This window comes from Zootoca vivipara, chromosome 11 (assembly GCF_963506605.1).
Source record: "Zootoca vivipara chromosome 11, rZooViv1.1, whole genome shotgun sequence".
NCBI lineage: Eukaryota > Metazoa > Chordata > Lepidosauria > Squamata > Lacertidae > Zootoca > Zootoca vivipara.
Window position 1 is genome coordinate 55,854,586 of NC_083286.1, and position 12,958 is coordinate 55,867,543.

Below are 12,958 nucleotides of genomic sequence, written 5' to 3' on the forward strand. Positions count from 1 at the left end.
GTGCTGGCAAAATTTGGGAATGCCTGCCAGAGACGCTCACCCTGCAGACACGCAGTGACAGCGATGGGAAACCCGTCTTACAAGGGACCTTGCTGTTCTGCTCATTGACAAACCTCTATCAGGCATTTGAGGAGCCCACGATTTCCTTGAACACACTTTGAAGAGCACTGTTTTTAGATTTTTCCCCCTGGGCTTACATATCTGGAATTATGACCAAATCGGAGTCGCCAGCTCCTAGGAGCTCCGCTCTTTCCCCACCCCCTACTATGGGGTGTGTGTGTGCTCAAGCCACCCTAATGTTTTAAAAAATTGGGATGGAGGAGGCCAAGCGTGAAGCTGAGCGCACTGCGGCTTCATTGGCTGGTTTCTTTTCCTCCTGATGCGTATAGGAAAGAGGGGGAAGCAGCCCCCAGCCAGCGGCTGCGGCAGGAGGAAGAGGAGCTGTCGGCCATTGAAACCATGCTGCTGTCATGTTTGGCTCCTTCCGGCATCCCAAGGTCGTGTGCCATTGGGTCCCCTCAATCTCCCTTGCAAGTTGGCACCTCTGGACCAAATGCGCAGGAAGCAGCTTGCTCTGTACCTGGAGACCGGATGCTTGTGTACGTTCAAGGAAACGCAGCTGGGCCCACAGTGCAAGCTTGAATCTCCTTGTTATGCTTTTCAGGCTTTTCAACACGTATGTTTTGTGGCTGGAGGAAGAGAACTTTCAGAAGGGGGACACGTATATCCCCTCCTTACCAAAGCAATATGATGCCCACAGGCTCGCCAAGATCATGCAGAACCAGCAGGTAATGTGGAGGGTCAAAGGTGAGGTTGCTATAACTCTGCCCCGTCCGTCCCCCGTAATACACCTCCAACTTAACAATTAACTTCGCGGGTTGCCATTCCCTGGAAAATCTGTCAACCCCCAACACTTTACTCTTCTTGGACTCTGGCAGAAACCTGCCTATTCCAGACGACTTTCAGCTTATTGATCTCCTTGTGATTTTTTATGTAAATGATCATTCTAGTGGGTCCATTTTAATGTAGTGTATCTTTTTCGTGTACTGGAAGCCAGCCTTCACTTGCTGGGTGCCCTCTAGAGGACTGCAACCCTCAGGCTGGGGTTGATGGGAGTTGTAGTCCAAGGACCCGGGGCAAAAGTGTGGAAGAACTTTTAAAGACTTTAGAAATTGCCCTGCCCAGGTGTGTGTGTTTGGGGGGCGGGGAGGGCTCTGTAGCAACAGAAAAAAGTAAAGATCTGCCTTGCTTTCACCGGATCCTGCCTCCATCCATTCTTCTCTGACCTATAATGGACTTAGAGGACACCGAGTCCCTTGACTGCAAAAGCCAACCCCAATTTCTTCCATAACACTCCCAAGTGCTTTTTGGACTTGAGTGGCTTGGATGATGTCTGAATAGGCAATTCCGTCAGAGGTATGTGTACAGCACTTGTCCCTCATGGGAGCCTAGCCTTTAGGATCTTATTTGAAGTGGTGACTTCAAATAAGTACTACACTTGGGCAAAAAAAAATGAAAGGCACAAATACAGGATGGGAGACACCTGGCTTGTGAGCAGTACATGTGAAAAGGATCTAGGAGTCTTGGTGATGCAGCAGCTAAAAAAGCCAATGCAATTCTGGGCTGCATCAATAGGAGTATAGCATCTAGATCAAGGGAAGTAATAGTACCACTGTATTCCGCTCTGGTCAGACCTCACCTGGATTGGGGAGGAGCTCCATGCAAGCTACGCCCCTTTGGGGAGAGGTTGCCATTTCATTCCTCGTGGAGGGGTTGAGGTTATGAGAAACCACAACAGACCATGAGATGGACACCAGTGGAATGTTCTCTGTTGCTCTGCTTCTCTTCTCTTCTCATATCCGATGCCCCCGCCGCCGTGATGTAAAAGAGACTGGGAGGATTCCCTTCCACGGCCATCCATATTTGCCCACCTGTGTTTCTTTTCTCTCATCCCGTCATAGGATTTGTGGATAGAGTTTGTGGACGTTGAGCGCGTTCAACACGAATTCCAGGAAGTGCTGGACTCTTGGTTTCAAGTCAAGGTAGAATCGCATGCAGCCTCAAGTACTTTGTCTGCGCAGACAGACTTCACCGACCCTCTGCTAGGTAAGCAACGCTCACGGTGCTAAGAAACAGAACAACAACAACAACAAGATGTCAGTGCTTTAACTGAGACTTTTGCTTGCAGTACTTTAATGGTGCAGCTGTTTTGGATCGTTAATAGAGAAAAGGCATTTGTTACTCTAATTATATTTACAAATGCCCTCTTTTTGGAGAGTAATAACCCACTTAGATTAAAACGCTCGCACGAAATTTTGTTCCCTAAGTAGGTCTTCTTGATAAACCTACGCTGAGCCTACAATTCTGATTTGCCAATCCCTGTCATCTGTTTCTGCAAAACTATACAAGTCTTTTTAGTGTAATGCACTCTTGCATTTTTAGTTTTTTTTTTTTTTAAAAAAAATTGCTCAGAATAGTGAGTAGGCGAACTTCTCGTCATAATGGGAGACCGCTGAAAGAAATGATCTTCATGTTGTTTCCACTTTGGTATTCTTACATTAATCTTGCTTTCAGAGTAGAGTAGGGTAGGTGGGGGGTATTATTTTGCTGTTTTGTTTTACTTATTTACATGTTTTATCCTGTGTTTTATTCTGTGAACAGCCCTAAGATCTTGTGTTAAAGGGTGCTATGAATGAATGAACGAACGAATGAATTAAATCAATTCATACATTCATTCATTCCTGAGAAGGGTGAGTAGATTATCTAAATCTACTTGCTTGATAATTGGCTAAAAGCTCTGCATGTTTAGTCTGCTCAGGTCTTCTGAGTTGTAGCCCATAAAGTTCTACTCAAGGTTGGCCCATTGAAATCAATGGATGATGGTTAGTCATGCCCATTAATTTTAACAGGTCCATTCTGAGCGGAACTAAAATGGGATGGAGCCCCATGTTTTGAAATTGGCAGTCATAGGAAGAGCTTAGTACCAGGCAGAGGGACTTTTTGGTAGTGGAATGCCCTCCCATCAGGTGTTGAGATGAGTAATCATATAACATTTAGGAAACATCTGAAGGCAGCCCTGTATAGGGAAGCTTTTTAAGGTTAAATGTTCATTCGGGAGGCCCATCCGTAACACGGAACTGATGCAAGCTGAAGTGCCTTGTCCTTGCACGCGCGCGTCACGATTTAGCGCTTCTGCACATGCATGAAGCGCGATTTAGCACTTCTGTGCATGCGCGAGCGGCGAAACCCAGAAGCAACCCGTTCCGGTACTTACGGGTTGCTGTGGGACGCAACATGAAAACACGTAACCTGAAGCGGACGCAACATGAGGTATGACTGTAGTTAAAGCAAACCAGACTCAGACCACAGTTTGATATCCAGGTTTGTCAGATAACCTGCTCAGTAGAATTAAAGAGTAACTGGGGGAGCCAGGAGGCGCTGGTGGGGAATCCAGTTGATCCCGCGTTATAAAGTGTGGTGTTTTAGTTTTGCAGAGGGGCAGCAACGAGTGGCATTGGGCAGAAGTTCAGAGAGCGCTAGAGACCTTCTTTTAGGTGTGAAACGATTTCTCGGCGCCAATTTTGTTTTCTACTTTTTGCTGATCAACCAGAAAGCTGGTGATTGCTTCACATGTCTCTTCCCTTTCAGCCAAAGAGAGGATTGTCAGCAGCTTAAAGAAGTACGACGCCCCCCAGCCCCCTCTCCCCCTTCAGCCGATGAAAGCTCCCGTGCCTGCTATTTCTCCCGCTAGCTTGGCGAATCAGAGAGAAGCCAAAGAGCTGGTTTGCGGCAACCTCAGCATCCTGCAGCACCGTGCCAAGTGAGACACAGGCTTCCTTGTCGTTGTCTTTGTGCATCTCTCCGCTGCGTTGTGTTGAGCCCCTTTAAGTGTAGCCCAGCCTCCACGCTGCCTCCTCCCTCTCTTCCTTTGGGAAGGGAGAAACCCTGCGGCAGGCCTGTGTTAGGAGCTGTGGGTGCTGCCTGCAAACCTTTGGGGCATCACTTCCCCCTCTTCTTTCTTATGTGCGGTATCCATGGCTAGAAAAAGAACCCCATGTGCCTGCTAGCCTAAACGTTTGAGGAGAGCTCTATTATTATTATTATTATTTTGCTTAATGTATGGGTTTGCTGCCGTTATTGGTTTTTCAGGTCTGCGGTGCTCCGAGAGTCCCAGCAAGTTGCTTTCAACAGCGAGATCCTGGACACGCTGCCAAAACTTTACAGCAACAGAGAAGAGCAAGTTACTCACCATCTGGAGTGTCGGGGCAGCTCTGGGAAAAGTTGCCAGGGAGCAGCTCTCGTGACAGTCCAGGTTGGAACAGACACCTCTCCCTTCTGCCGTTTGAGGGCCGCGACCAGCCCCACGCCCTCATTTCTAAGCACTATGGGGTGGGTTGTTGAGTACATGGGTTGTATGTATTCAACTTAGCAATGTCCTAGACTGGTTGGGCGCAGAGGGATGGTGGGAGGAATCCGCTGGGGAACCCCCAAGGCACTGGTCAAGCGTCACCCAGTGAGCTTCGTGGGTGAGTTTGGGAGTTGAAATCTGGTCTCCCAGGTCCAACACTCTGATCCCCACAACACACACACATGAACACTTTTTCCTCTAGCCTATGGATACTAGATAAAGGTAAAGGGGCCCCTGACCATTAAGTCCAGTCGTGACCGACTCGGGTTGTGGTGCTCATCTCGCGTTATTGGCCGAGGGAGCCGGCGTACATCTTCCAGGTCATGTGGCCAGCATGACTAAGCTGCTTCTGGCGAACCAGAGCAGCACACGGAAACGCCGTTTACCTTCCTGCTGCAGCGATACTTATTTATCTACTTGCACTTTGACGTGCTTTCGAACTGCTAGGTTGGCAGGAGCTGGGACTCTAGTATCTGGATACCACATACTTGCTCTAAAAATTCCAGGGGGAGATTCTGTGTCAGAGGCACATTCTGGGCCTCTGTGATGCTGCACGCCTTGTGTGGGCCCTGCTGTAACTCACTGTTCGCTCTTTAAGTTTGAAGGGAAGCACAAAAACGAAGCCATCAGTCACCAGCTTCATGCGCTGAAGAAAGAAGTGAAGCAGCTGCAAGCAGAGGCCACTCAGCCCCCTTCTTTGAGTGTGGTGGAAGCCGCTGTGCACATGGAAAACTTTATAACGTAAGTTGCTGGGGCATGTCTGTCTGTCTGTCTGTCTGTCTGTCTGTCTCTCTCTCGGATCCTGATGATGTCCAGTGATGGAAACCTCAGCCATACAGCTGGAATCTAGCTCAAACTTTCTGTTTGGTGGGATACAGCAAAAAAACCTTTGTGCATCAGGCCATGGGCAGGGCCCAAAGGACTCTATGCAAGGTTTGGTTCTGGTCCCGGTTCTTTATAGCCTCTCCTCCTTCATACCACAGCCCCTCACAACCCCTTCAAATGTATTCTTAAAAGGCCACTTCTAATGTATCTGAAACACAGGTGAAAGCTGCTTTCAACTTGAGAACTATCGTGCAAAATTTGATTATGACATTTTAAGAGATGTCTGATCATGCAAAGAGCTTCCCAGAATGGGCAGCAGGTTGAGTGACTGCAGTGTGGCTTCCTGTATAATATGTTTCCTAATTTCATTTGGTTTTGTACAGAGCTTTGATAAATATCTACAAGCTTCAGCCTACGGCCGGGATTCACAGAGTCGGGATCCACCTGTTCTTTTCCGTGGTAGGATTTGTCTGTGACGAAACACAACGGCATCCGCCTACGAGGCAGTTCTTCACCTCCTGCGTTGAGATCCTTGGCCAAGTAAGCTGGTCTGGCCTAGAATTCTTTTTTTGCTTGTTGCAAATGTTTTCTTTGTCATGGACGCTTTAGGCCTAACTTACACCTCCTTACCACCTTCTTGATGATATCCATGCAGCCATGAAATTAAACCTCATAAATAAATTTGAAAGGAGGATCAACACCACTTTTCTTTCCCCCCCTTTTTTAAAAATAGTTTTTATTAAGTTTTTCTAATTTACATTTCAAGACAATCATTTAGACAGCCTTAAATCAGTGGCTTCCCTTCTTCTCTTTCCATGGTTCATTTTTGTGAGGGACAGGGGATATCGCGAAGTCCCTCCCCTCCTGAGTTCAAGCCCATCCCCGAGCACAGGGGAAAGCAGAGAGAGTTCCGATGCCAGTGGGGAAGCAGGAAGTCTGGGCCGAGGCTCAGGCAAGGTAGAGGAGCCAGGGTCCCAGGTGGGACAGGAAGGGGCGAATAAGGGGGGGAGACCCATCCCCCCAACTCCGGAATTACGCAGAAAGAGGAGGGGAAAGAGGATGGGTCTGCCAAAGCTTTTGTGTTGGAGAAAGACGCGCCAAAAGCCATTCGGAGGTTCTGAAACCGACTGACCACATCACTCCGTGTAAATAGCAATGACTTCAGCACTGTAAATACGCAGCACCAATAAAAGAATAAAATGCAGAGCTGCGTAGCGTCGTTACTCTGAAGTAGCCCACTCCGGCCACTGTGACAGCAACCTCCGAATCCTTTTTTGGGCTACTTTGGAGTTGCCGGGATGAGCGTGTCAGAGGCGGAGAGATGGCGGCAGATCGCGGAGCAAGCCCAGCAAGAACTGCAGCAGCTGTCGCTGCAGGCGCAGGGGGAATTGAAGGCAGCTAAAGAAGAGACTAAGAAGGTCCAGGACGACCAGCTACAACTTGCGGAACAGGTGAGAGCGCTACAGGAAAGAGAGCAGGAATTAAGGGCGGTGGCGGTAGACCTCCAAAACAAGCTGGATGCAGAGAAAAACAAGGCGGGAGGGGCACCCCAAGTCCAAGTGCTGCCAGGAAGGAGAGCCGGGACCCTAGTAAGCAAGTTCAATGGAGACCCGAGGGAATATCAGGGCTTTGAGACTGAGATTGTGTATGCTCTTGAGCTGCACCACGATGAGTTCCCTGATGATGAGCACCGGGTAGCGTTTATTGTGGAGCACCTTACCGGGGCAGCCAGGGAGTGGCTAAGACCGTTAATCGCAACAAAGAATCCTTGCATGAAGAATGTCAAACTTTTTCTAGAAGGTTTGAAAACGATGTATTCGTCCGATAGTCATATGGACCAGACTAAGGAGGAACTTCATAATTTACGCCAAGGAAATATGACAGTTCGCGCGTATTGGGCGAAATTCACCATGCTGGTGCACAGATTGGGGTGGGAACTAGAGTCACCCCCAATGCAAGCGGCGTTCTACTTGGGGTTGCATGAGGAGGTGAAGGATGAGCTCTCGAGAGGTCCAAAGCCCAGTAATATGGATCAGCTGAGCAAAGCGGCTCTGGCGGTGGGGGTGAGACAGGAATCCCGGTGGAGCGACAAGCAAGCAACGCGCGCAAAGCGGGCTTGGTTCCCACGGTCGCAGGAGAAGCCACTCCCCCAACAACCCTTTCAAGCCACGCCTGGGGCCAGCCAGGACCAGGAACCCATGCAGATTGATAGCGCGCGCGCGCGGGCTTTTCAAACCCCAGCGGCGCCAAGACGCAAGGAGGGAAGGGGTGGGAATTGCTTTCTCTGCAACTCCCCCCAGCATCTCGTCAGAGACTGCCCACATCGCAGGGAGTGGCAAGGAAAGGCGGGAACGGTTGTGCCCTCCCCCACTGACGCAGCACCACAGCAGGGAAACGGGAAAGCCTGGCTGCAGGAGACAAGGGGCAGCAGCCAGGCACAGTCAGCAGACAACAGCCCCAGCCCACCCACCCGCACAGAGAGGAGCAGAGCCAGCCCACCCCTCCCAGAGCAGGAGTGGTTCTAGAAGTGACGCTCACGCTCCCAAATGGCTATCCCCTGACGGTCCTCGCCCTAATTGACAGTGGTGCCTCAGCCAACTTCTTCTCGAGAAACTTTGCAGAAGAGCACCAGATCCAGCTTCTGCAGCTGGATTTTCCTCTGCACGTGGCAACCATTGACGGCAGAGAGCTGCTGGGAGGGGCCATCACTCATCAAACCCCCCCCCATGAGAATGACGGTGGGAAGGCACTCAGAAACACTGGCATTCAACGTCACCACCATCTCAGACCCCCCCATCGTCTTGGGCATGAGCTGGCTGGCGCGCCACGACCCCTCCATCAGTTGGCACCAGAGATGCATCACGTTTGGGTCGGACTTTTGTCTGGAACATTGCATGCAGCACCAACCAGGGGAGGGGCCTCCAATAGCCACGGTGGCCACCATGCACGTCAAAGGGGGTGAGGCGATACCCAAGCTGTACTGGGACCTGCAGGAGGTCTTCAGCGAAGCGGAGTCCGACCACCTACCCCCGCACAGGCCTTTTGACTGCCAGATCAACCTGGTGCCAGGGGCAACTATACCCCCAGCCAAGCTGTACGCCATGTCAGACCAGGAACTGGAGGATCTGCGCGCTTTCATCGACAAGAACCTCAAGCGGGGGTTCATCAGAGAAAGCAAGGCAGCAGGGGGCAGCCCGGTCTTCTGGGTGGACAAGAAAGACACGCAACAGCGCCGTCTTGTGGTGGATTTTAGACGGCTGAATTCAGTGACAGAGCCAGTGGCGTTCCCCATGCCCAGGGTGGATGATCTCCTGACAGCGGCACGCAGGGGCAAGATTTTCACCAAGCTAGACCTGAGGGGGGCGTACAATTTGATCAGGATCCGAGAAGGCGATGAATGGAAAACCACGATGTTCACGCCTCTGGGCTCTTTTGAATATCTGGTGATGCCCTTCGGGTTGCAAGGGGGCTCAGCATGCTTCCAGGCCTTCATGCACCACGTCCTGGGGTCCCTCCTCTTCAGGAAATGCTTGGTCTTCCTGGATGACATCCTTATCTATTCCGATGACCCAGTGCAGCATGTGAAAGATGTCAGGGAGGTGTTGCAGCGCCTGAAGGAGAACCACCTGTATGTGAAGCTGGAGAAGTGCAAGTTTCACACCAAGGAGGTGGACTTCCTGGGCTACAAGCTGTCAGACAAGGGGCTGGCGATGGACAAGGACAAGGTGCAGGCCATCCTGGACTGGCACAGCCCCAGGACGCGCAAAGATGCCCAACGACTACTAGGCTTCGCCAACTTCTACAGGAAGTTCATCAAGAACTTCTCTCGCGTTACGGCTCCCATCACTGACTGCCTGAGAGGCAAGCAGAAGTTCAGGTGGACACCAGAGGCGCAAGCAGCGTTCGAAAGCCTCAAGAGGGTGTTCGCCTCAGACCAGAACCTGTTCCACGTGGTTCAGGACGCGCCCCTACGCGTGGAGACAGATGCTTCTGATAAAGCTGTGGGCGCCATTTTGTTGCAACTGGACGCCAACAGAGAGTGGACACCCTGTGCCTTCTTCTCCAGGAAGTTGACCCAGCCAGAGCGAAACTACACGGTGTTTGATCGGGAACTTCTTGCGATCCACGCTGCGTTCCAGCACTGGAGACACTTCCTGGTGGGCGCCAAGCACCCCATCCAGGTGTGCACGGACCACAAAAACCTGGAGTTCTGGAGAACTGCCAGGGTGCTCAACCAGCGGCAGATACGGTGGGCAGAGTTCTTCTCGAACTTCAACTTCTCCATCCACTACATCCCGGGAGAGCAGAATGTCAGGGCGGATGCCCTCTCCCGCAAGCCAGAGTACATGGAGGAGGAGGCGCCACCGGCACCCAGGCACATTTTCCCCCCGTCAGCATGGTCCTGCGGAGCAGCAGTGGTGAGCGAGGCAGAACTCACAGCACTGACGGCAGCGGATGAATTTGCCAACCGCATCTTCAGAGAACTGAGAGGGGGGGGGAGCAGGCAAAAGACTTTGCAGCACGCAGGGGGCTGCTTTTCTACAAGGGTGCACTGTACCTGCCCACCACCCAGCTTAGACGTACGGTCCTCAAGCAGATGCACGACAACCCAACGGCGGGTCATTTTGGGAGGGACAAAACCGCTCACCTAGTCATGAGACACTTCTGGTGGCCAGGGGTGCGGGAAGATGTTCGAGACTATGTACGGGGCTGTGACACCTGCCAGCGGGCAAAGGTGGTCAGAGCAGCGCCAGCAGGATTGCTGGAGCCCTTAGCCACACCACACAGGCCGTGGGAAGTGGTGTCCATGGACTTCATCACAGATCTGCCTTCTTCCAGGGGCAAGACCGCAGTGTTGGTGGTGGTGGACCTCATGTCCAAAATGTGCCACTTTATACCGTGTGCCAGGGCGGTCTCTGCAGAAGAGACAGCCAAACTGTTTGTTGACCACGTATTCCGACTGCATGGATTACCTTTAAGGGTTATTTCGGATCGTGGCCGCCAATTTGTTTCCAGGTTCTGGCGGCGGCTCATGAACCTCCTGCAGGTGGAGGTCAGCTTGTCGACGGCCAGACACCCGCAGACCAATGGACAGGCGGAGAGGGTCAACGCCATTCTGCAGCAGTACCTGAGATGCTACGTCAGCCAGCGGCAAACGGACTGGGTGGATCGCCTGCCACTGGCAGAATTTGCCTACAACAATGCGGTGCACGTCTCCACAGGGGTGTCGCCCTTTAAGGCCAATTACGGGCGCGACCTCAGATCTTTCCCAGAGAGGGAGGGGGAGGAGGAGGAGGAGGGCCCACAGGCTGAGGATTGGGCAGAGGAACTGGAGACGGTGCACCAGCAGCTCAGAGAACACTTGGAGAGAGCCAAGGAAGCGTACAAGAAGGGGGCAGATCGCCACAGGCGACCGGGGGAGGTCATTAGGGTGGGGGACAAAGTTTGGTTGTCCTCGGAGGGCCTTCCCATCAGAGGGAGGTGCAAAAAGCTGGCGCCCAGAAGGTTGGGCCCCTTCACGGTCACGCAACAGGTCAACCCGGTGGCATACAGGCTGGCACTGCCAGAGGACATGAGGGTGCACCCAGTGTTTCATAGATCGCTGCTGTCGCCGTACAGGGAAAGCAGCAGGCTCCGAGGCAGCGAACAAACCCCTGAGGGAGGGGGGGAGAGGGAAGGCAGGGAGCAACTCAATGAGGCCACGGCCATCCTGGACTCAAGGTGGGGGGTGGGGGGCCTGGAGTACCTCATGGCATGGGAGGATGCTCCACCGTCGCAGAATGAATGGGTCCCGGCCACTCAGATACAGGAGGAATTCCTGGTAGAAGAATTTCACGCCCTCTTTCCCCATAGACCCAAGCCCTGGCACATGGAAAGGGAGGGGGAGGGGGAGGAAGCACGGGAGAGCAGTTCACCATGGCGCTGGGAAGCGGAGTTTGAGGAACCAGAGGATGAGGTATGGGTGTCACCGAGATCCACCCAGTCAGAGGAAGGAGCAGATTGGCAGAACATTTTTACCCCTACCAGCTCTGACGCCACGGACTTTTTGGGATTCCCGTCCTCCCAGGCGGAAGGGGGGGGGGCTCGCAGGACTGGGGGGAGGTGTTCACACCAACGGGCTCGGAAGGTACTGAGTTCTTAGGCTTCCAGTCGTCACCGACACCTGGGGGGGACCTGGGGAGGGGTGAAGGAGAGCTTGGGAGGGGGGTGGATGTGAGGGACAGGGGATATCGCGAAGTCCCTCCCCTCCTGAGTTCAAGCCCATCCCCGAGCACAGGGGAAAGCAGAGAGAGTTCCGATGCCAGTGGGGAAGCAGGAAGTCGGGGCCGAGGCTCAGGCAAGGTAGAGGAGCCAGGGTCCCAGGTGGGACAGGAAGGGGCGAATAAGGGGGGGAGACCCATCCCCCCAACTCCGGAATTACGCAGAAAGAGGAGGGGAAAGAGGATGGGTCTGCCAAAGCTTTTGTGTTGGAGAAAGACGCGCCAAAAGCCATTCGGAGGTTCTGAAACCGACTGACAACATCACTCCGTGTAAATAGCAATGACTTCAGCACTGTAAATACGCAGCACCAATAAAAGAATAAAATGCAGAGCTGCGTAGCGTCGTTACTCTGAAGTAGCCCACCGGCCACTGTGACAATTTTGCATACCATACACCCCTGCATATTCTACGTGAACTAAACCATTCAGTAATCCATTGTTACACCATCAAAACTCATTTACACTGTTGAATTTATCTTAATGCTACCAGTGTTTTTAAATGTACACAACTTTCACCCAAATAATCAGTAAACATTTCCCAGTCTTCTTTAAACGTATATTCTTCTTGTTCTTTTTTTCTATATGTTAAATCTGCAAGCTGCGGATATTCCATCGATTTAAGTTGCCATTCTTCTTTGGTTGGGACCTCACTCGTTTTCCATTCACTTTTCTAAGGCCCATTAATAGGTCTTGTCTAAGGGCCTTGTGTAAAATTGCCCTTGGCCCTTGCTTAAGTGCAGATATATCTATTCACAGAGAATTGAACTGAAGACTGATGCTTCGTGGTCCAGGTGTAGATGAGCTGTGGCAAAGCGAAGCAGAATAGAGAAGGGTCTTGCTATGCCGTGTCCTTGCTGAACAAACCCCTAGATCTAAGTCTCTTTCCAGGTGTTCATCGCAGGAACCAAATCGGAATGCAAGCCGGTGCTGCAAACAATTCTGAAGAATCGGAGGCTCTGCACGCTCCTGTCCCCTTACTTCACTCCTGTTGCCTCCCCAGAAGAATTCGTCAGCTTGTATGAGAAAGTTGTGTCTTTCCTTGGCGACGACAACAGTGATGTCATTTTCATGCTGCTCACAAAGGCAAGAGGATCTCAAGCTCTCCTTTTTATTACCTGGGAAGTTGATCTCGCATGGGTTTCCCTTTTTGAAGTGTTTGTTGGGGGTGCACAGATGGTGGATGAATGTTAATGCAAGAACAACCAGGCTAGACAGTCTTACTGAAACGTACTCCTTTAACCTGCGGGTTGGAGGCTTACCATGCTAAGACGTTCCAGCATAACAATACAAAGCGAATGTCCCGCTTCTTCCAGGCTAGTGTAGATGGAACATCCCACACTCTTAATCAGTGGCCTGATTCCCCATCACACTAAACTATGGCTTGATTAGCTTATCTGTGGTTTGCTTGAACACCTGAAAGGCAGTTTGCTATTTTGAACTAGCTATGGTTTGCTTGTGGCCCACA

The 12,958-nt window shown here is 51.7% G+C and overlaps 1 protein-coding gene across 1 annotated transcript in view; it reads left to right on the top strand.

Moving 5' to 3' along the window:
- Nucleotides 1-12,958, top strand: part of EPG5 (ectopic P-granules 5 autophagy tethering factor) — a 63,573-nt gene that overhangs the window by 28,041 nt on the left and 22,574 nt on the right. The window contains exons 24-30 of the mRNA XM_060280379.1: nucleotides 665-788; nucleotides 1,962-2,106; nucleotides 3,649-3,820; nucleotides 4,150-4,312; nucleotides 5,007-5,149; nucleotides 5,617-5,773; nucleotides 12,382-12,576. Of these exons, the coding sequence (XP_060136362.1) occupies nucleotides 665-788; nucleotides 1,962-2,106; nucleotides 3,649-3,820; nucleotides 4,150-4,312; nucleotides 5,007-5,149; nucleotides 5,617-5,773; nucleotides 12,382-12,576 (1,099 nt within the window). The remainder of the gene's footprint in view (nucleotides 1-664; nucleotides 789-1,961; nucleotides 2,107-3,648; nucleotides 3,821-4,149; nucleotides 4,313-5,006; nucleotides 5,150-5,616; nucleotides 5,774-12,381; nucleotides 12,577-12,958) is intronic.